The 24064-nt window shown below is 47.7% G+C and overlaps 1 protein-coding gene across 2 annotated transcripts in view; it reads left to right on the top strand.

The window, feature by feature from the left end:
• The window catches only part of DIS3L2 (DIS3 like 3'-5' exoribonuclease 2), a 2640663-nt gene that overhangs the window by 1734225 nt on the left and 882374 nt on the right, over positions 1-24064 (top strand). For both annotated transcript variants that reach the window (XM_069617547.1, XM_069617548.1), the window contains one exon: positions 6048-6160. In XM_069617547.1, the coding sequence (XP_069473648.1) occupies positions 6048-6160 (113 nt within the window). The remainder of the gene's footprint in view (positions 1-6047; positions 6161-24064) is intronic.

Genomic DNA, 24064 nt, shown 5'->3' with positions numbered 1-24064 from the left:
TTCATTATTTGGTGCCAGAATAAGCAAATCAACCCCGTTGATTGTACTCCTTCTAATGTGGTCACCTATATGCGCCACCTATTGGATTCAGGGTTAGTATTTAACTCACTAAAAGTACACCTGGCAGCTTTATCAGCCTACACCACTTCCCATAACAAAGTGTCATGGTGGAAGGTGCCAGTTGTAAAAGCATTAATGGAAGGGGTAAAGAGACTCCACCCTTCACTAGGTTGGGACCTTAATGTGGTACTTGCTAAGCTCATGGGACCTCCCTTTGAGCTCATGCACAAGTCTAGTCTCAAACACCTGACTTACAAAACTACCTTCTTAGTAGCCATCACTTCTATAAGAAGGGTCAGTGAAATGCAAGCTCTGTCAGTGCAAGATCCTTTCTTTACTATACATAAGGACAAACTGGTTTTACGCACTCACACTAGGTTCCCACCTAAGTTAATTTCCAAATTCCATGTTAACCAGTCTATTGAGCTACCGATTTTCTTCCAGGAACCCGAAAGCTCTGCTGAGGTGAAACTCCTCACATAAGATGTGAAGAGAGCGGTCCTCTACTACGTAGAAAAGACCAGACTGCTAAGGAAAACAGATCAACTGTTTGTCTCCATGGCGCCAGGCAGAGAAGGAGATCGCGTCTCTAAAAATCCCATCTCTAAGTGGATAGTCAGATGTATCCAACTGTGCTATTCCCTTTCAGACAAAACACTGCCTTTTACGCCAAGGGCCCACTCTTCAAGACGTACTGGAGCCACTCTGGCTTTCATTGCAAATGTTCCATTAGACAGTATTTGCAAAGCAGCTGCATGGAGCTCTATTCACACCTTTACTCAGCACTACTGCATTGACACTCATTCCAAGACAGATACACAAGTGGGACAAGCGGTTCTAAGACATTTGATTGCTCATGAACCTTCTCATATCCCACTTCCTTCTTCTAACATTGCTCGCTAATCTATGCACAGCATGTGATCTAAGCAGATTCCACAAGCCTCAGAAGGGATACATTACTCACCGTAATCGTATTTCTGATGCTTGTATCTGCTTAGATTCACATGCGCCCACCTTTACTCCCCTCTGAGAGAAGGCGCATGGATGCTTGTAGTATTATCTATCTTATCTGCTTGGATACTCTGTTCCCACCCTACTCCATGTCAGAAAAAATACAATCTGAGGGATCTACATGTGTGAGGGATCATCAGTACAGGGGACGTCACAATAGGTATAGTATTACTGGCACGCTCTATTTCGACGCCCATTTTTGAGTTGCGAAAAACTGTAATGCTCTGCAGCTTCCACTAGATGTCGGCCTATGCACAGCATGTGAATCTAAGCAGATACAAGCATCAGAAATAAGATTACGGTGAGTAATGTATCCCATATTACACTCTTACTCTTGCATCATATTTTATCCCGCTTCCCTCTGTTACTCTTCTTTATTTACTATGCATGCATTCTTTTGCCACACTTGTTGGTCTGTTCACTCATTGTTTGCATGTTTTTCGTCTTCAGACCCTCGGGATCACCGCCTTCGTTACCGCCTCTTCGAGCCGCTTTCCGATCCGCTTCTCGTAGATGTGGGAGTGGTTTCTATCTGAAAATAGGGGTCCCGTCAAACCTTTCCTTGCAAGGATTTTTCCTATTCTAAACACTATCTACTGGGAGCTTTACGTCCTGTCAGCTGAATGGCAAAGGTTGTGCGTATTGCAGAGACTAAAAAATTACCTATGTTGACGGCCGATGGTATCTTACCTAAACATCCTCTCTGCTACCAAGTGAACTGGAGGCTTCCAGCCCTTTAAGATGAATAGCAGTACCCTTAAGATAGATGGGGATGCAGATTCTAATCAAACATCGATAATCAAAACAACACAAATAGTTTGGCAAAAGTTTGGCTGTTTTAATGTAAGTATTTAAAAGGGAGAGCGCAACGGACATCCGCAATCGCACAATACTCTGACTCTGACTACTTCATAAGAAAGATGGGTTCTCCCATAATTGGTCATAGCTGATGTGTTGACCTGCGTCATTACCAACGTCGTCCTACGTCGCAAACTACAGAAACTTATCGGGAAGCGGGTTTGGTTCTTAGTGAATAACTAAGCATAGGCTCTCTATCTGTATGGAGTAACAGAGAGAGGTAATGGGATAGTTAACATCAGGTGGGGCAACTGAGCTCTCCCTTCAAAATGGCCACTATGAATGTCACTAAATGTGAGCAGCATGCAGACCGAACAACCAGGTGCTGGGGAGCTTGTCTTGATACCAGCTTCCCACCAATTAAAAATGTGATCCATAATCCCCTCGATGGTCCAGTGTCAATTAGTACTTTGAAATTGGCCTTGAGTGGGTGCTGTTCTCCTCTCATCCATCCAACTTTCTTCCATCACGTGACTGGACACCATGAATTGAGCCTTTTTGTGAGTTTGATTTTATTCTTCAATAGTCCTCTGACGTCTCTTGTTTCTGCTTGACCTTCTTGAACAGGAGCTTCTGTTCTATCACCTTAATTGTATGAAATGTCAGCCAATTTCTAGTTTGATAAGATCTTGGCTTTCTTGACTCAGTGAACTCCTTAACTGAAATATTTTCTGTTTTAATTAAATTGTTTTTTCTCAACTGCGACACTCAATGAGGCCTTCCTCGTTGTTCAGTACTGCTTTATATGTAGTGGAAACATTCCTTTTTTGTCCATATGTATCTATTAAGGTATATGTTGGCTCTTGCCACGGTCTAATGTATTTAAGCATGTGGCTAGCTTCATGATTGCTTTGCTGCTTGCGTTCCATTGCATCTGTAAACGTTTAAACTAAGTATCTTCATCAGGGTTGTGGCATAGGTCTCTTCATCTTGAACCCAAGATGTCACTTATCTTTGGTATTTCTGTTTTATAAATCGTCTGCCTCTCTGGTCTGGTTATCTTTTTATATGGATATCGATTCAGCTTTGTATGACGTCACCATTCATCTTTGTCATTTAGCTTCTTTGTTTTTTCAGGAATCTCGTTCGAATGGCCATCATGTTATCTTGGATGCAAGGATGGTTTCCTCAATTGGGTACTTTACATCCCATATTCGCTTAGGTATAGGTATTCTTATGGGTACTGCACAGAGTCCACACTCTTCTCTTTGCTGGTTTAAGTGTTCAGTATACATCACATACTTTGGTTCATACATTTCAGGTAATGTAGGTGGGGCAGGCTGAGTAGGGGTACTTTGCTCCTCCTCTACAACCTCAAGGAGTAAAGAAGAATCCAGGGGAAGGGAACTACCCTCTGAAGCAAAGACTTTCTTAATTGAAGAACTTTAGTTTGAACCATTTATTCTTCCTTTAACAACTCTTTTCTGAACCTTCCAAGGTTAAAGGCTTTTCCCCTTTTCAACTTACAGTTTAGTTTTAGTGTGCGGGTCAGAATAGAACTTTGGACATGGGACAATTTTCTTTTTGACATACTGACACAGACAGATGCTTAGTTTTGGTTTAGGTATGGAAATTCCTCTTAGATCAGGGTCAGAAAGGCTTTTTCCTAACTCCTTTCTTTCATTTGAATAAAAGTCTTTAACCAAAAACATGGCAAACTTGTGTCTGAGCTTCATTCCTGACTCCTCACACACTTCTCAAACAGCACATAGCAAGAAAGACACAAACAGCTTGGTATCGACATTCTCTCCTGCAGAAAATCAAGCCAACTTCAGTTCTTCTGTCCAGCCTTGGTCCTCTCCCACCTTGACGGTGGCAATGCCTTTTGGAATGTCTTGCAGCAACTACCCTGGCACCCCTGAGATGTCTTGCATGCTGAAGCACATCTCAGCAAAGGACTCTGCAAATTGGACCACATCACCCTGACTCTCATCGAACTGCACTTGCTGTATCATCTTCAAATCCTGCTGCATCTAAAATATGGTGACCCTGAAATGTTACCTACTTCAATGAGAAACTCAGCATCTCTGGAGGCCTACGATCCATCAGAAGTGAGGACATGTGCAAACTTGAACTTTGCCGTTTCAGGGAGGAAAGAACCAGAAGACAGGCTTTTTCTTTGACTACGCCCCAAGTCTCTGGAACCACCTCAACATCACCGGCCTCTTGGCCCTCTTCCTGCTCCCACCTGTGAGGCTAAAAACCTTGGGGTCATTTTTGACTCCACACACTCCTCACATCTCTGACATCTCTAAGAAGTCACACTACCAGCTGCACCTCCTCAGAGGTATTCTTCCTTTCCTCTCCTTCCCCCAGAAGCTCACTGTCTCCAGAGCTCTGGTTCTCTCTAGGCTGGACTACTGCAACAGCCTCTTTCTAAATCTGCCTGCCTCTACTTTCCGCCCTCTGCAACTCATCCAGAACATGACTGCGAGACTTGCCCTTGGCCTCAGGCCAAGGGATCTTATCTCCCCAGGACTGAAATCTCTGCACTGGCTCCCAGTGGCTGCGAGAATTAAGTTCAAAACCCTCTGCATTGTCCACAAGGCCTTCTGGGGCCTCAATACCTTCCACTCTCTCTTCCTAAATATCTCCCTTCCCAAGCCCTGCGCGCGTCCGCCTCCAGCTCCCTCAAGGTCAGTCACTACTCCAAGCAATGAGTTGGTGGTAGATTATTTCCCTCGGCTGGGCCTCCCTCTGGAAAAGCCTCCCTGAGACTTGAGGAGAACTATCTCTGGTTCCGGAAGCACCTCAAAACCTTTCTCTTTGCTTCTGCTTTTTCTCCTCCTCTCCCCTGCTGACCTCCTGGCTGAAACTGCACTGGCTACCTGGTCACCCTCTGATCTCGGGCCCAGGTCCCTTCCCTGTCAGTCACACACACCTGAACTGCCTGCGTGGCAACCCCCATACTTGGGACTGTTCCTGTATCCCTACAGTGCCACCACCAGCACTTGACACCTGCTTTCTGTACTTACCTATGCACTTGCCTCCTGCTGGCCGTTACTTTACTTTTGTGATTACTTATTCCCTTTTACTGCACTGTGCCTTTGCCCTCCCACTCCCCCTCCAATTTCCTTCACCCCATCCCATGCACTTGCGTGATCTGAATGACACCTGGCCTCGTAGGATCGTTGTCTGGCCTTGCTTTGTCCCCCCTCCCTTGCCTCGTCGCGCCTTGAAACACTTGTGTATAGGGGCATTATAAATATCATATCATATATCACACTCACCCTCTGCCCCCTCGTTTCTACAGTTCCAGAAGGAGCTGAAGACCCTCTTCACCAATGAATGGTTCCTCCCGAACACCTAGGTCAACACTCTCCACTCACCATTCTCCCTGAGACTGGGTGATGTGCTCCCCACTATTTCCTTCTCTGATTGCTTGTAGATCCCTTGCTACCAATCTGCCCACCCTCACCTTTTAGCTTTCCGCTCCCGTGTTTCTCTGCATCCCTCACCATATTCTTCCCCCTATAATTGTAATGCACTACATAGCTTCCTGAATCTAGGTCAACGCTCAATAAATACCCTTATAATAATAATAATAAAAAAGGGCAGTTTGTTTGTTGGGAAGGGGATGAAGAGAAAGGTAACTTTGCATTGGATATTTTACTTTGTTGTTTTATTGATGACGATCTTGTTGATGCGTCCCAATCTTACCCAGAACATGCATCCTTCTCCAAGTGTTTTTGGTGTATAGCTGTGCATGTTAACAATAGAAGATTTACGAACATTTTGCTTTTCAGCTTCTTACTACTTTGTCTTCTGAATGGATTCCTCTGGTATGTCCTATCAACTCATTTGGAAGCGCAGCTTGTCAGACCCAAGTGCGATCCTATTCATAAATTTGGTTTGATCACATTCTTGGGGCAGTCCTCACTTACTCAGCGTGGGGGGGCCAGTAGCTGATCTCCTGATGGGCTAGTTGGCTCAATTTATTGCTTACTATCTCTCCGTAACAGGCTGCACTGAGGCCCATGTGGGCATGTGTGTGCCTGGTTAGTCCCTTCACAGAACTACAGGGAATATTGATAAAAGTATAATTATGATCATCGGAATCTGAAGTCTTCTATTCGTTTAAGAATTTGGACCCTAAACTTCTCAACTTATGTTTTTAGGAAACTTTGAAGTTGGTGTGCACATTGCAGATGTCAGCTATTTTCTCCAGGAAGGAACCGCGCTGGATGAAGTGGCTAGCCAGCGTGCCACTAGCGTCTACCTGGTGCAGAAGGTAAGGGCTGAGGGTGATCTATGGTGGGAGCTAGTTTCTGAAGGCTGGTTTGGTGTCCGATGTTTTGCTTTTAGGGAAGGGTACAAAGAAGTAACACTTGGGTTCACACCACCTTTGACTTCCACCTAACCTGAGACTGGGCATTCTGTTCCTTCCCGTTTCCCCAATTGATTGCTTGTAGATCCCTTGCTGTCAAATGGCCCTTCCTCCCCAATCTGCTTCCCTCGCCATGTACACCCCACCCCCATTGCTTGTGAAGTGCACTGTTGCTTCATAAAGCTAGGTTTGCGCCCGATAAATACCCTAATAAACAAAGAAGAATGCAGGTGCAGTGCCTTCCTATTGTAGCGACATTTTGAAGCAGTAGCCCAAATCGGCGGGAGAGAGTTGAGCTTTTTGTTTCCATGGGTAGTACATGCAGATCATTGGCTCCATTGAGGGTGGAGGCAAATGTCGTCTGTGGTTGCATGTCGTCTGTGGTTGCAGTTATTTGGAATTCTATGCACATGTATCTTTAGTCCCTCAACCTATGGTGGTACGTCAGGAAGATGATTTTAACCATTGCGTAACTGAGTGAAACCTACACTTAATCTAATTGACCCAAGAGACTTGATGTCCTTTGTGATTACAAAAAGCTTCAGTGGTGTTTCATCAGAAATGTAATTGCTGTTTAAACAATCGTATGGATTTGGAATGCATACAATTTATCTGCAGTTAAAAGGCAGTCTTGTTTGATTTCCTACCCAGCCATGCATGTATTGGCAATCAACCTGCATGTCTTTTCCCTTCCTGCAGATTGTAATACCCTTCACTTTGTGTTCGGTCTGCAGCAATGCACTCCCTGGGAACCTCGCTGGTTAATGTGGAAGCTGGACTAATGAAACTGCTCTAGCAATGTCCTGGATTAGGTTTTACGGTGGTACTTTAGAATATGCATTTGCAGGTGGTTTCAGCTTCCAAACTTCATTCTTGATAAGTCAGGAGTTTACCATTCCTCCAGATGTAAGGCAATGCCGGGATCTGTGAGTTGCTGTGGGTACCACTGACTATTGCATGCAATGGATCTGTTCCCAGCCATTCGATACCACAATCTATTCTTTAGCTTTTCTCTAAAGCACATGTATTCATTTTCCAGTTGTATTTATTTATTATTATTATTTAACTCTATGGAGCGCTCTGACCACTCTGGACATTAAAACTATGTGAAGGCCCCTACATGGCTCTGTAGACTATCAGCAGAGTGAGCCTGGTCGCTGGGGACATCCCCAATCCTGTGGGTGATGGGCCCGGGGACCAAATAAGGAGGAGCCCTAGGTTCCAGTCCCTATGGCAAGGTTGCTGGGAAGGCATCATTGACTTTGGTACCACCTGATTTCCCCCCCCCCCCTGGCCCCAGTCAAAGCTCTGCCTCCCCCAATAAGGGCGCAAAGGAGGTACTCAGTGGGGCGCCACATGGTCCCTGGAAACCACAGACTAACTTTTCATGGGTTTCATGATTTTTGGTTTTCTGTCCCGCTGGCGGCATCTTTGAAACCATGCATGCTCAAAACAGCCACAAACCACATGGGATTACATGGTCATAGTCTGGGAATCACCCTGAGCTCCCCTAAGGTGACCTTGCCTGCCCAAAATCTGAGCGCATGCTTGTCTCATCAGAAGCAGTTCTCATACATGCTCATGAATTCCAAAATGGCCACTTGGGTTAATGGAGAGTTTCACCTGCCTCCTCAGCAACAGGAAGCTAGAAACCCCAACCGCCCTCAAACATTTGGAGACCACAGGTGTAGACCCTCATCCAGCATCCTACCTGAGGGGCGGGGGGGAGATCACCCTATAAAAGCAGATAGCCCAGGTCAACATTGTTGGTTGCATGAGACTTGTGTTTGGTGAAGGCTACAGAGTGGAAGCAGCAGCGGAGAGCAGGAATATGGGGGGAGAGCTGAGGGGGAAAGAGTAAGGTAGATGGTGGTAGCAAGCAAAGTTGTGACATCAGGATCCGATAGGAAGGTGGTGGTCACATCTGAAAGGCAAAGAGAACTGAAGGGATGCTTTGATTGCAAATTAGATATCTGAGGGGGGAGGTGGTGTGGTAGTAGGAGGTGGCCACATCAGAACCAGAGTTTGAAGTTTGGAAGTGGTAACATCGGGAATGAAAAGTAAAGCAGCTGGTGGTGGTAATAAGAGGTGGTACCCTTTGAGGAGCGGGAAGAGGGGGTGTTGTCAATCCAGGAGGTGGTTACAGTACAAGGTAAAAGTAGGCAAGGTGGAGTTGTGATAGTGGAAGAGTTAATAACAGGAGATTGATACAGGGGAAGTGAGGCGAAAGCAGAGAAGATGATGAGATAAAAGGTGAGGAAGACCTAGCCAGTCAATAAAGAAAGGTTTTGCTGGACCAGTTCGAGCAAAGGCAGGACCAGATGATGGAAGGAGAAAAGGGAATGAGCCAAAGAGTTCGATCAGTTCAGAGGTTGAAAAGGGAAGTGTGACGATTCACATGATCTCATCACTTCTCCCTAGGTGGGAGCCATCCCCTGTGAGGCCGGGGAGGTGAGGCCACTACCCAATAGTTCCCCTAGGGGTGGTGGAAAGCAGGACCTCACAGGAAGAGACTCACTCGTGGGGATAAGGGCTCCTGTTCCATGAAGGAACTCCCTAACCCCTTTTCCCTTTGGGGCCAAGTCCTTGTCAGAAATCCCTGATAAGACTACTGTCTGTTATGGTAATGTCTCTTCTGCCTTTGATCCACAAATTGATATGATTGAATTGAAGTAGAGCCAAAGAAACCTGCAGAGTATTAACAGGTTGCCTTACCATAATACTGAGTTGGCCCCAGGAGGCATAAAGATTATCTCAACAACAGTAAAGAAGGACTTTGACTTTACGCTGGGGAGGACCCAGCCACAAGAAATAAAGAGCGAGAAAGGACTGTGAAATAAAGCCACCGTCGGTGTAAAACCCGCACAGCCCGGGAAGTTCAAACCTAGGAACACAAAGCTGCAAGAACGCTGTCTCTGTCTTGCCTATCTTTTCTAACTGCTTTTCCATTGACTGTCCTATCCCTCTTACTAGGTCTGGCAGGAAGAAGCTGAAAAGGGACATCCTGGTCTCCATACCAGGCCTCCCTAACGCTAATACCTATACCAGTGCTTCCTCCAGACAGACCCTTACCGACATATTCTTTGTTGTGCCCTATCCAGGCCTATGGACCCCCCTATATGGTCTCTGTTCTCTTTCCTTTTTTGTTCTCTTTCCTTTTTCCTCTTCTCCCATTTAATGGTGGCACCCGGTCATAGGCCCTCCTGGCCCCCTTCCACTCCTCTAAGACCATCATTAATGTCTACTTTAATGGCACTGTCTTCATCCAGGGCCCTCGGTCCAATCTCCTCCTCTTTTATTGATGCTTCCTGCACTGTTCCTGTATCCCTATAGTGCCACCACCAGCACTTGACACCTGATTTCTGTACTTACCTATGCACTTGCCTCCTGCTGGCCGTTACTTTACTTTTGTGATTACTTATTCCCTTGTACTGCACTGTCCCTTCGTCCCCCCTGCTCCCCCTCCACTTTCCCTTACCCCATCCCATGCACTTGCACGATCTGATTGACACCTGGCCTCGTAGGATCGTTGTCTGTCCTTGCTTTGTCCCCCCCCTCCCTTGCCTTGTTGCGCCTTGAAACACTTGTGTATAGGGGCATTATAAATATCATATCACACTCACCCCCCCCCCTTGTTTCTACAGTTCCGGAAGGAGCTGAAGACCCTCTTCTCCAATGAATCGTTCCTCCCGAACACCTAGGTCAACACACTCTCCACTTACCATCCTCCCTGAGACTGGGTGATGTGCTCCCCACTATTTCCTTCTCTGATTATTTGTAGATCCCTTGCTACCAATCTGCCCACCCTCACCTTTTAGCTTTCCGCTCCTTTGTTTCTCTCCATCCTTCACCATATTCTTCCCCCTATGATTGTAATGCACTACATAGCTTCCTGAATCTTGGTCAACGCTCAATAAATACCCTTATAATAATAATAGAAAAGGGCAGTTTGTTTGTTGGGAAGGGGATGAAGATAAAGGTAACTTTGCATTGAATCAACTTCCTTTCCTCTCCTGCTATCCCTTCTTACACATCTCTGGCTCCTCTGCCACCTCTTCGGCACCCCCTGCTGCTTCTCTTGCCACCCTGTTGCCTCCCTCCTCTGCCGCCCCTCTGGAACTCTTCTCCCTCTGACTACCCTGATTTCTCTTCCTTCCACCTCTGCTCATCCTCTGGCACCTCCATCACTTCTCATGGTATACCTCTGGCCTGTACCCCTCCCCGGAAGTCCTTCATATCTGGCAACCTGCTCCATATCACTACTTTCAACTCTCGTTCAGCTGTCAAACACTCCTCTGACATCTGCCATCTCCTGGAAGAGCTTGATTTGGATGTACTCGTTCTCACCAAGACTTGGTTCACAGCCAGCTCTGTCACGAGTTTCGAAATTCTCCTTCCCGATGGCTACAAGAGCTCTCCAAACCCAGAACCAACTGTCCCGGTGGGGGTGTAGCCTTGATTTTCCCAGAGTGGATCCCCGCTCTATCATTCCAATGCAGCAGTACTGCTCCTTTGAATGCCTGGTCTGCAGGCTCTCTATCTCTTCTGGCCTCTCTCTCTCTCTCTGGCCAACTATCTACAGGCCCTCTGGCCAGATTGCCCTCTTCCTTTCTGAGTGGGCTGACCTCTCCTCCTTGCCTCTCCCTCTCAACTTCTCCTCCTCTGAGACTCGAACATCCACCTGGATGCTACCAGCCTTTCTTCAGGGTTTTCTTGGAACCTCTGCGATTATCTCGCTCGCGCTCTCTCTATTCTTCCCTCTGGCCCGACTCACTCTGCAGGGCACACTCTGGATGTTCTGGTCTCCTCAGACCTCCCCTTCTCTAACCCTCTCACCTCTCCTCTCTTGGAGTGATCACTTTATCTTTTCTTCCAGCCTCTCTCTCTTCCCCGCGGGTAGACTCCAGCACTCTCCCACCAACTTTCTCGGTCATCCGACCCATGAAGCGTGCGTCAGTTGAGGCTTTCACTGCTACTTTCCCTTCTCCTTGTGAACCTTTGGCTGACTCGCACCCTGACGCAGCCCTCTCTAACCTTCATCTCTCTATCTCTAACACTCTGGATGTCCTTGCCCCTGTCATGAGGATCCACTTTGAAGCCCAACTCCAAGTGCAACTGTTGGTATGATTCCGACCTTGCTGGCCTTAAAAGCAAGTGTAGAGCGCTGGAGAGGAAGTGAAGGGCATCGGGCGCACCACCTGCCACCTGCTCAATTGGCCCTATAGACTATCATCTCTAAGGAAAGAGCCTACATCCAAGCCTGCATCTCTGGCGCATTTAACAACTAGGACGAACTTTTCAAAATCTGCAAAGAGCTGGCCAGTCTGACTGCATTCTCTACCACTACTGTTCCCTCCCAAACCATCTGCACTGCTTTGGCCTCTCATTTCACTACTAAAACTCAGGACATCCTATCCACCCTCTTCCTCTTCATCCTCTTCCTCCTCCTCTACCACTTCTGGCCCATCTGGGGTAGTCTCTCCTCCTCCTTTCCCCTGTTCACCCCAACAATGTTTCGATCTATGAAATTCTTGTCAAAGCAGGTTCTCCCCTGATCATCCAGAAGCATCAAGGACCACATTGATACCCTTACTCCAGCCTTGGCCGATTTCTGCAATCACTCCTTTGCCACTGGAACTTCCCACTCCCCACTTAAGCACTCTTGTGCACCCCCTTCTAATGAAGCCCTTGGCCAATCCTTCCTCTCCGGCTAACTATCGCCCGATCTCCATCACCCCTTACCTGGGCAAACTCTTGGAAAAACTAGCCGTCTCCCAGCTTACTCTACATACTGAATCTGTTGGTTGCCTCCATGACCACCGGTCTGGCTTCAGAGCTGCCAGAAGCATGGAAACTGCTCTCCTGCAAACCTGTGAAGACGTGCTCTCCAATCTTGACTGTAATCACCCTTCTGTCCTCATTCTCCTCGATCTATCCTCTGCTTTTGACACGGTCAACCATGCTATTCTGCTCAGCCGCCACCGCGACAACCTTGATATTACTGATCAGGCCCTGACCTGGTTGACCTCCTTTTTTACTGACTGACCCTCTCTGGTCCAACTGGGGTCTTTCCTCACTTCTATCTCTCTACTTGTGGTGTTCCCCAGGAGTCTAACCTCTCTTCCTGGCTCTTCAGCCACTACCTGACACTTCTTGCCCACTGTATTGCTACTTTCTACTCCAAATTTCAATGTTATGCGGATGACACTCTGCTCTCTTTCAGGCTCCCCTCAGTCACCTCTGCTTCTTTACCAGACTGTCTGGCTGCAATTCAGGAATGGTGTGCTGCCAATGATCTCTGCCTTTATGCCAGTAAGACTGAGATCCTCCTCATTGGGACACCCACTCTCTCCTTTCTTCTCTTTGGCCGCCCACTCTGGGCCCTCTTCCTGATCATTCCTGTGAGGCTAAGAACCTTGGTGTCCTCTTCGACTCCACCCTCTCCTTCTCTCCTCACATCTGACGTCTCTAAGAAGTCAGCCTATCAGATGCACCTCCTCAGAGGTATTCTTCCTCTTCTCACTTACCCACAGAAAATCACTGTCTTCAGAGCTCTGGTCCTCTCCAGGCTGGACTATTGCAACAGTCTCTTTCTAAGTCTTCCTGCCTCTGCTCTTCAACCTTTACAACTTATCCAGAACAGGACAGCAAGACTTCTCCTTGGCTTCAAGCCCAGGGATCGGATCTCTCCAGCTCTGAAATCTCTTCACTGGCTCCCCGTGGCTGCAAGGATCAAGTTCAAGACCCTCTGCATCGCCCAGAAGGCTTTTTGGGGCCTGGGACCGCTCTACCTCCAACTTTATCTTCCAAAACATCTTCCTTCTCGAGCTCTCCGCACATCCACCTCCATCTCTCTGAGAGTAAGGCGCTTCTCCAAGCAGAGAGTTGGGGACAGATCTTTCTCCTTGGCTGGAGCCTCCCTCTGGAACAGCCTCCCTGCCTCCCTCAAACTTGAGCAGAACCACTTGCGGTTCCGGAAGCAACTGAAGACCTTCCTTTTTCCTTCCGCGTTCCCTCTTCCCTGCTGATGCACCTGACTGCACCGCGCACTGGTCCCCCTCTGAACTCTGGCCCATGCTCCTGCATGTCCAGTTGCCTTCGCACTGCCTACAGGCTCCCCAGCACTTAAGGGTCTGTATCTGCAACCCTACAGTCCCTTCTCTCTGCACTTATGAGCCATCCGCTGGCTGCACTTGAGTTTTATATTTGAATTTTTTATATTGATATTTCATTGGTTTTTTAACGCGCCTTATACCATACCTGAGCTTGGTTTTGGAGCGCAGATCTGGGATTCAAATCTGTTGCTCTGCTTAGTCTTGCTTCCAAGACCAGCGCATTGCCTCTGTGCTACCCACTGTTCGCAAGTTAACTGCATTTACCCCCTTCCCCTCCCCCCTGGCACTTCTCCCCTTTCCTCTTCCCTGCAATTGAGCAATCTAAATGACAAGAGGCCTGGCAAAATTGTTATTTTGTCTTCCCTTTGTTGCCCCCTCCTTGTCGCTCCTAGAAACACTTGTGTACAGGCGCGTTATAAATGCCACACAATATCATATTCCCAGTGGTGGGGCTATCCAAGAACGGTCTGCGGAGTGCTGTGTTGGAAGCCAGGATCCTGACAAGTGGAAGAGTAAGAAAGACACCAGTGGTGGCGTGATCTCTGGGAGGTGGACTGTGTGGTCCTGGTACTGCTCCAGAGTCGTGTGGCTCAAGTCTCTGCAGAGCCGCAATGATGAAGCGGGGAGCGGAGGAAGCAAGTAGCGCTGAAGTAACGCAAGTCATCCCATCACCCCAGGAAGAACTGGCGATGCTGTCCCGACATGTAATGGGTAACATGAGTAGCAGGAGACCCGGTAGAGGCTTGGGCCAGCTCAAGAGTCCAGAGAATCTTGGGAGTAATCTCCCTTGTCTCAGTAGTGAGATCCAAAGATTGAAGAATCAAGAGTGCATTGGGAGGCATCTCCCTCATAACAGTGGTAATCCAAGTAAGAGTAAAGTGGATACTAAGTCTTCGATGTTTAATCTAGAGGTGCGGCATACACCCCAATAAATGGTAGAAAAGTCTGTAATTTTACTTGATCCATTTTATTTGGTCTGATGACCATTGCTAGTTGCAATCTTGTTGCCAGTCTAGGTTGACACGTGTTTAGGCATTAAAATGCCTTTTCAAAAACCGGGCTTAGTTTGAACAAAACATATCACACATATAAATCCAATATATATAAATACATTTTATCCATTATTGAGACATATCAACAATGTAAGCAGACAGAAAATGAAGGATTGGCAAAAGGGAGGATTTATAAGGACAGAGAGAGAGTTGCTCATTTCATTAGATATACAGATTATTAGAAGGGGAAATCACATTCAAAAACCTCCTGTCACTTTATAGTGACAACTCGTGTATTGGCCACCTCCAGCAAGTGTTTTCAGTACATGCTTTGCATTGCACATATTTCCTATTTTGGTTCACTGCCTGATGGTGATTCATCATTAAAAGAATTAGCCAGTGATTTCGAGTATTAACTAAACTTGGTGATTGTCATTAACTCACCTCTACTTTTAATTGAGTATGCATGTGATTACTCTCCCAATAGTTGTCTTCATATTCTTACGTCCGTTGTTTTGGTTCTTTCAAACTAATCAGGATATTTCCCTTGATCCTGCAAGATCTACACGTTAACAAAGCTAGTTTGTTCAAACTCCATCTCTACTGATGTAATCCTCATACCGTGCATTCGATGAAAAAAATATTTTGATCACTGTAGTCTCACCACTTCTGATTTAACTGTCCATAGGTTTTTTTTCTGTTCATGCATATTAAAATGATTCTAATGTTCCATTCCATACCTCCATTTGTTGGTTTTGAATACCTACATATTACGTTTATCCATATCTACACAGTGGGAACGTCCCCCATATTCATTCCTCTTTGATAGATTGTGTCCTATTTACCTCATCAATCTATAATAGTTGCTTCAATCATTAAATGTAAAGAGGATACTAGACGACAGGAGCTGTCGGGAAGTCATTCATAAAATCATAAAACAGGGAAGAATTGCTGTAACTGTAAAGCAAGCTTTCAGGCAGCCCTTGGGAAGAATCGAAGAGACTTTTGAGGATTATTGCAAAAGATTATCCTAAGAAAGCCCTCAAGGCTGTGCAAGGTGAGTCAAGCGAAGGGAGTCATTCTCTTGACAATAATCTTGGTTGAATGAGAAATGAAAGCAAATGTTTGTTCGAAAAGCGAGACTGAGCCCGTTCACCAAGAGAAGGGAGTCATTCTGCTGGTACTATTTTCATTTGGATGCTGCTTCCTTTTGGAGATTAGTAGTAGGGATTGAGTATGTTTTTGGACAGAGGATGGACACTTTTTATTTGGACAAACATCCTGATGACGAGTACCCAAATTGATTTTTATATAGCTAGGCGTAACGCTTTTGAGATAGGGAGAGGTAGGTTCTTGTCTTTCTTTTCTTTATTTCATAAATAAAACTTTGTTGAAACATGCTGCCCCTTTGTCCGACCCCTTACTCCACCACACAAAATAAGTAATCCAGTGTACACTTGAACCCTCGACCCAGGGACGCCTCAGTAGCTTTCTCTGCCGGCTTTGACCCTGTCAACCTGTGTGCTCTGGGATCCACAACTTCAGATTGGACGTTCAAGGTCTCCACTCAATGAGGTTATAGATTTTAAAAATACCTAGATTCGAATTTTGTAGATTAGCGGAATTTGCACGTCACTGCTGTGACGTGGGTCGACCAGAGCAGCAGATTCTCCTGCTTGCCTCGTAAACGCTTTACGCTAAGAGAACGTTTTTTGACCAATTAACTTGTAAAAGGCGAACTACAACTCCCAATAGAGTTGTAGTTCCCGCTGCCTTTTATTGGCCACCAGGCTTGACAGCGCCGGCGCGACACAGACCAGCCTGCCTGTCGGTCCATTGTGGTGTGAGGTTGCTCTGTCTCGAGAACCTCTGCAAGTAAGTTCTCAAGTAAATTTAGCCATGCTAGCTATGAAGATTACTTACACGCCTGAAGTTATTCGATCCTTCAGGGAAACTACATTTGGTACACTGACGCTACACACCTTAAATAAAAACAGACTGCACAATGTTGCTGTCGGTGCAAACCTGCTCTACGACAGCATCATTGAAATTTGCATCTATCAATGGCCGATCAGCAATAAAAAATGCGGTTGCAGTAAACATTATATCCATCATTGAGCTCGACATACTTTTTAAATCAGAATCATGGTTCACAGATAGCAGTACAGCCCATTTTATTTGTTAGTACCATACCAATATCGGATAACGTGGCATAAGAGAGCGAATCAAAGAGGGGGCGTTCTGGCCATTCTGACTAGATTATCGTTGGAAGTCACTAATTTCCACTCCCCCGACTGGGATTTTACATCCCAGGTTTTGGCCTGTACCTACAACCCACCCCCCAATGAAGCAATTCATTTGTTACTTTGTTACAAAACCCCTGTCTCGGCTACTTTGTTTTTAGAGGCCTTGGATGCTTATTTGGGACAAGAAGCACTTCAGCATGGAAAACTGATTATTTTGGGTGACCTAAATAATGAGCCTGAAGACGATGACTGCAAACACTTATTTGATGTTATGCAGATCCACGATCTTCACCTTTTTCTAACTTGCCCACGCACGCCGGAGGATATTGCTTGGACCCTGTGATTTACCGAGGCCTAAGGTTAGGCAAACTCGAACTAATTCCTGTGAGTTGGTCTGATCATTTTATAGTAGGTTTTTCAATCTTTAGCCCATACTGCTTTCAGCAACAAAATATCCCCATTAAGAAGCAACTGCGTTGCCATAAAAAGGACTTCGATCGCATTTCCAGCACTGATCTCCTGCAGCATCTACCTTCTATGTTATCTACTACTGATTGCATTGAATTGTATTCCAAAGTTATGTCATGCTTGCAAACAAATTGCAATCATACTACCTTAAAAAAACAAAAGAAATCTGTCGTGCAATGAAAAGCTGAACAGTTTAAAACAACAATATAGGAAAATAGAAAAAATATGGCTTAAATCCAGAAACTCAACCAGTCACCAGGCTGTGAAATGAGTCTTGAGACCGATAAATGAGATCATGCTCGCTAAATCTGCACCTTTGCAAAAGCATATTGAGCTGGCTGCAAAAAGACCTAAGTGTCTGTTTCTTGCCATAAAAATGTTTACTACGCTGTATTATTTTAATTCAACTTTGCCAGCGTCATTTGCAATGGTGACAAGTTTAATTGCTTCTTTCAGGAAAAGATTAAAATAGAAATCATCAGAAATGGCATGAACACCTGCCCCATTGACACAGATAGTGTGCCAGAAAAAATGGCTCTCAGACCTTGGCAGTGCCATGCCCTAGATGTACTTTCTTTCCTGTAGGCACCGAGGTAATCATTGGTCTTCTGAAAAACGGAAACCTACTAACCTGGAATATGATCCGATCCAGCCTATCTCACAAAGCAACACGCTGCTGCCCTTGGCACGACTATACAAACAAATGTAAATGCCTCATCTCGGGCCGTGTTCCCCAAGACCTGAAGAAATCCTACCTCACTCCTGTTAAAACTATGATCCAGGGATTATATATATATATATATATATATATATATATATATATATATATATATATATATATATATATATATATATATATATATATATATATATATATATATATATTTTATTTTAATCTATCGCCCAATAGCCAGTATGCATGCTATGGCCTGCCAAAATCTTAGAAAAAATTGTGACGCGTCAACTACAGAGGTATGTGGATGAACATAGGATTCTCGACCCCTTTCAGTCAGGCTTTAGACCGGGACATGGCACCGAGACAGCCCTGCTGACAGTTTGGGTCGACTTGCTGGGGGCTGCAGACAAAGTGGATGTCAGCATGTTTGTCATGCTGGACCTTCCGGCGGCCTTTGACAGTCAACTTTGAGACACTCCTTGCCAGGCTGTCCTCAGTGGGGCAGGCCTCGGATGGAGCTCTGAGATGGTTTGTCTTTCTTGACTAACCGCACTCAGCAGGTGAAAATGGGGGCCTATTTATCCAATGGATACACAGATCTACGTAAGACTCAAGCAACCTTGGGAAGCAATAGATCGAGTCGGCATTCACCAATAAAATCAAAGATTGGATGCTGGCAAATAAACTTCAGCTAAATCCCTCAAAGACAGAGGTCATTGTACTTGGTCCCAAGAGACGGGTAAAAAATACTGTCCAGTGCACTCCCTGCCCTTCACTGTTTGGTGTCGCTACCAAATGTTCAGATACAGCGATGAACATGGGCTGCATCTGGCAGTTGAACGTGGACTGTAACTCCCAGATTAGCCAGACAGTCAAATCTATATATTATCCATTGAGACTTATAAAACCTGTTGTATCACTCATTGCTGAGAAGGATCCCCCAATGGTAATAGGCGTACTCTTACGTCCCGTCCCCTTTCCTCTATACTGCATGGGCGTCCCTTCCAAGGGACGGGAGACGGAACCTTTTTCACCAGAAAAAAACCTTCGTCCCCTTTAAATTTAGAGGCAGACGGGGATGCTGCCCTGACGGGCCGCATTCACCAGCGCTCCTGGGTTTGGCTTCTCCCATGTAATTCCATGCATGGATACTTCTTCTTTGTCTTTTTTTTCTTTTTATCATTGAAGTACTTGGTCCTCGGGCATCACGCTCCTCCCCGGTGCATGTTGACTTCCACAGGGTTTTGCAGGTGTCCATCCTGCAACAGGCTTTTCCCAACTTCAGACCTCCATGCCCTCTGCCTACGTTGCCTTGGCCCAGACCACAGTTGGCAAGCTTTTACAGCGTGTGGCTCCCTGTCCTCGAAAGTGCTGAAGAATAGACTAGCCAGGTGGAGGGAGCTCATCCAGAAGTCGCCTGCAGAGGATCTTAAGAACTTTGTGAAACTTTGAGCCAAGCCAAAGGTAGGGCCGCTATTCTCCATCGCACCCCGCAAAGGAGACTCCTTCGCAAGGACTCTCCCGCGCGGGAGGGATCGGTCAGGTCCTTATACCAACATGTGCACTGAGGCTGCTGCAGCTACCGGCCATGGGATCCTTGGATCCTCCTTGTGGTAGTGTTGAGGGACCGGAAGGTTCTTGTACCAGATTGTCATCCGATGGGCTGCGCCCTTTTACTGGCAATATGGCCGAGGGGCTACGCCCTAGTACCGGCAGTATGTCTGAGGGGGTGCCTACACGCAGCTCTACCGACGCCGTGTCGAGGGTGTCGCACCTGCCGGGCCTAGACCCGAGGAGCAGGGTAGGCGTTGTGATCCACACGCAAGAGTCTTGGAGGAGGCTGGGCCCAGCAAGCTGAGCAACACGTCGCAGGCAGCTCGACAAGATGGCATCCGCGCCAGAACGAGGCACCCGTCCGACACCATTCCAGGAATTCGGTGAAAAACAAGTGTCAAGGTGGGACTGGCCTCAACAAGGTATAGGGCCTACGGCCTATCCCTCTTATGCACAGGGCAGCTTCCCACTGCGTCCATATGGGCAGGGTATGCAGTGGCTCCAGCAGCTCCTGTCTACCCAGTCAGTACCCCCTGCCACCTCTACGGCCTGTGAAGAGGGGTTCTTTTAGAGGTCCCTCTGCCTCATGAAGTCAACTCATATGGTGGTTATTCTCAAGGACGCCATCAGGGAAGTCCTCCTGACTATGCTAGCGGCACCATAAGCGACTCCTCCGGTGACCCCGGCCCCGTTGCAGCCGCTGGTCCGGCTCCCCCCGCCGACACCTCCGATGGTTCCGTACCACCCTCTGCCGCCTCCTCTGCCCCCGGCTGCGGTTCCAGTGCCCCAGCCTCTGGCTCCAACTACTCCTCCACCTCCGCAGGATCCTCCTGATCCGCAGGACACGGATGAGGAGGAGGATCCGGACATGCCATCTTCAGCCTGGGCCTTCCACGAACATCTTGCTGGGCTGGCGGAATACCTGGGCCTACCCCAGTCCGAGGTCGAGCAGCCGGCAGAGGGTGTTCTGGCTGAAGTCCTCACGCGACACCCCTCTGCCAAGACTTTGATTCCTCTGCAGACCGATGTAGTCTCCCTGGCCGAGAAGGGCTGGATTAAGCCCTACTCGGCCCAGCTGGTCATTCGACGCCTGGACGCCAAGTACAGGGAGATGGCGGTGGATACACTTTGCTCTCGGCCCACCCTCAGCCATGCTCCTCAGTGATCGCTGCAGCATTATTATACTCCAAGCCTCAGTCGTCAGCTTCCTCCTCTGCAGCACTGTTATGCACGGAGGAGAAGAGCTTGGAGGCGTATGGCAAGAAACTCTATTCCAACACGTCCTCCATCTTCGTCTGGCCAATGCACACGCCATGCCGGCAGCCGCTAACCAAAGGTTATGGCGGGTAATCGTGGACATCCTCCCGGAACTTCATACGCAGAGCCAATCACGTTTTAAGGTGGGGCTCGCTGAGGCCAAGCTGGTGTCGCAGGACCTCATGGAATCCACTGTGTCCCATATTGACACCTCTGGCTGTGCCATCTGTATCGCTATGGACATGAGAAGGACAGCCTGGCTCCGGGTGGCGAAATTCAACCCTGACGTCCAGGAATGCATATTAGATCTACCGTTCGGGGGGTATGGGAGGAACCTCTTCTACTCCACCACAGACGAGGTGCTGGACAAGAAGAAAAACGGCTCACAAACGGCCAAATCTTTATCATTCTTGACAAAGACCATGCCCAAGTTGTACACCCAGTGTCAGCAGCGCTCTGACAGGGGGCGCATGTATGGAGGGTTCTGTGACTTCCAGGAATGGAGAACCAGGCAGCCGGACTGCTCACAGTCTCGGAACCGGTGCAAGCAACAAAAAGGGAGGGAGAGTAAGGGCTTTTTCCAGTCCCCCTCCTCCGCGACAGCCTCAGAGGGAAAGAAGGCATGACACGCCCCTTCGGGTCCACGTGCCTCCAGTGGGGGGCAGGCTCGCTCTCCACGCACATTTCTGGCACCAGAATTTCATGGACCCCTGGATCCTCTCCAGGGTACCACCGAGGTACCACCTCCCTATCCCAGCCTCTCCTCCCTCCTACCCTCCACTCCCTCAAGTTGGGACAGCAACTCTTCTGGCGGAGATCCGGTCGCTCCGAGTGAGCCAGGCAGTGGAGGAAGTCCCAGCCTCCAGGATTTTCGCCATTCAGAAGAAGAACCAGGCGGGCCTGAGAGATGTGCTGGACCTTTCCACCCTCAACCCCTCCTTACCGCTTGAGAAATTCAAGATGGTTATGCCACCTTTTATAGCGGAGACATTGTGCAAGGGAGACTGGATGGGCTCCCTGGATCTGAAGGACACTCTCCTACACATCCCGATTTGGAAGCCCCCTTTCCTACGGTTCAGGATCATGGGCTACCATTTTCAGTACAAGGTCCTTCCTTTTGGCCTCAATACGCCCCCCAGGGTCTTTATCAGGCTCATGAATATGGTGGCTGCCCTCCTCAGAGTGCAGGGCCTCCACATCTACCCATACCTTGACAACTGGCTCATCAGGGCTACATCTCCGGAAGCGGTTCACCACTGTTCCCATGCCCTTATGAACACACTGCACAATCTGGGATACTCGCTCATTCTCAAGAAGTCGCAGCTGCAGCCCACGCAGACTGACATTCTTGCCCCTCATCTGGGACACATGCTCCGAGAAGGTATTTCCGTCGGAGGACAAGATTTTGGCCATCAAGAGGGCCTCCACCCACTTCCTCAGCAGAGAGGTGACCTTGGCATGGTGGTACTAGCATCTCCTTGGTCTCTTGGTGGCGGTCCTATTAGCCGTTCCACACACGAGATTGAGGACGAGGAGGATTCAGCTGCACTTCACGGCCTCATGGAATCAGGAGCGGGGCTCTAAATCTGAGATGATCAACGTTTCTCCATCTCTCCACCCAGACCGAACATGGTCTGTTGCCTACACCAACGAGACCAAAGTCCTACTCCCCCTCACTGGCATCTATGAACAAGACGCTGCGGTGTCAACCAAGATCTACACTGCCATCCAAACTTGGATGGCAGCCAACGGCCTCTGTTTAAACTGAGACAAAACATAGATCCTCATAGTAGGCACCAATGAAACCTTGAACAAACTCCCACCACAATACAAAACCTTTAAAATTGACAACTCCACCATAATTGTCTCCTCAGCAGTAAACCCTAGGAGTATATCTTGACTCAACGATGTCCATGTCACGTCAGGTCAATGCCATAGCCGCCTCCGCCGCGCTCACCACTAAGAGAATCAATGCGGTTAAACCTTTCCTCTCTACTAAAAACTGCCTATCGGTAGCTAGAGCCACAGTAGGCACCAAAATGGACTACTGCAATGCCCTTTTCAATGGGACCTCTGCAAAAAATATAAACAAAATGCAAATCACACAGAACTGAGAGCAGCACTGAGTATTCCCAAAAGGTAACACGTCTCTTAGGCCAGGAAAGATGCACACTGGCTAACAGTAAAATAATGCATCCTTTTCAAAACCATGGCCATCACACATAGATGCCTCTTTGCTGACGCCCCCCCTACTTATCCAAAAGGATCACTCTTAACTAGTCCACCAGATCCCATCTGACCAACAAGAACTACTTAAACACCTTCAAAGGAAGCAAATCCGGCAGGTCCAGCTTTCAACACTTGGCACCAAAAAGCTGGAACGCACTACCCACTGCACTATAAAAATTGAAAAATCCTACACCACATTCCGCAAACTGCTGACAATCACTCTGTTTAACTAACCCGTCTTTTTCACCTTTCTTATATATGTTGACTGTATGTAACGCAATGAACTTACCTACATGCTGTAATGTATTCCTGTACCAGGTGAGTTTACTGGAACAGCGCCACAATGCCCCCGGGCCGATGTGCGCTATACAAATTCAAATAAATAAAATAAATAAATGGTGGTCCAGAGACTGCAACCTATGGAAGGGCAAGCCCTTTCGGCCACCCTCCCCCCAGGCCACCATCAACAGACACTCCTCGCTCGAGGGCTGGGGAGCCACCCTGGACGATCTCTTGGTCCATGGCAACTGGAATCGACACGAGCAGGAATACCACATCAATTGGTTGGAGCTGACGCCATCTGGCTAACAGTCAGAGCATTCCTACCACTTCTAAGGGGCAAGGTTGTCCTCATCTAGACGGACAACTCGACCAGCATGTACTATGTCAACAAGCAGGGAGGCACCAGATCCCCACCTCTGTGCAGACTGGCAATCAGCATGTGGGAGTGGGCCCTCGAAAACGACATCCACCTCACGGCAGTCCACTTCCCGGGAGAATCCGACCTGAAGGCAGACAGGCTCAGCAGGTTGGGAGCTGACAATTAGGAGTGGCAGCTAAACGACCTTGTTATTCAGGAGATCTTCCCCAGGTGGATCTCTTTGCCACCTGGCACAACAGTAAGTGCCCTCAGTTCGCCTCCTGGCAGGGACAGTGCCCCGGGTCCCTGGGCGACACATTTCAGCTTCAGTGGAACAGCATGAAGGCTTGCGCCTTCCCGCCCACACCGCTGATTCACAGAGGTATTTGCAAGATCAAGGAGTCTAGCCAACTCAACATCATTCTAATAGCTCCATGGTTTCGGAGCTGCTCAGCCTCTCGGAGAGGCCTCTTATCCACCTCCCCACGGGCCCAGCAGCGGGGCAGGGCCATCCACTCAGCGCCTCAGAAACTAGCCCTCACAGCGTGGTACCAGAGCAGGTAACGCTGCTGCACCTCATCCTCTCTCAGGCTAATCTGGAAATCATACAGGGCGCAAGGAGCAAGACTAC

Source organism: Ambystoma mexicanum, chromosome 10 (assembly GCF_040938575.1).
Source record: "Ambystoma mexicanum isolate Mex_15411 chromosome 10, UKY_AmexF1_1, whole genome shotgun sequence".
Lineage (NCBI taxonomy): Eukaryota > Metazoa > Chordata > Amphibia > Caudata > Ambystomatidae > Ambystoma > Ambystoma mexicanum.
The sequence above is the reverse complement of the archived record's forward strand: the minus strand, read 5'-3'. Positions and strand labels throughout refer to the sequence as shown.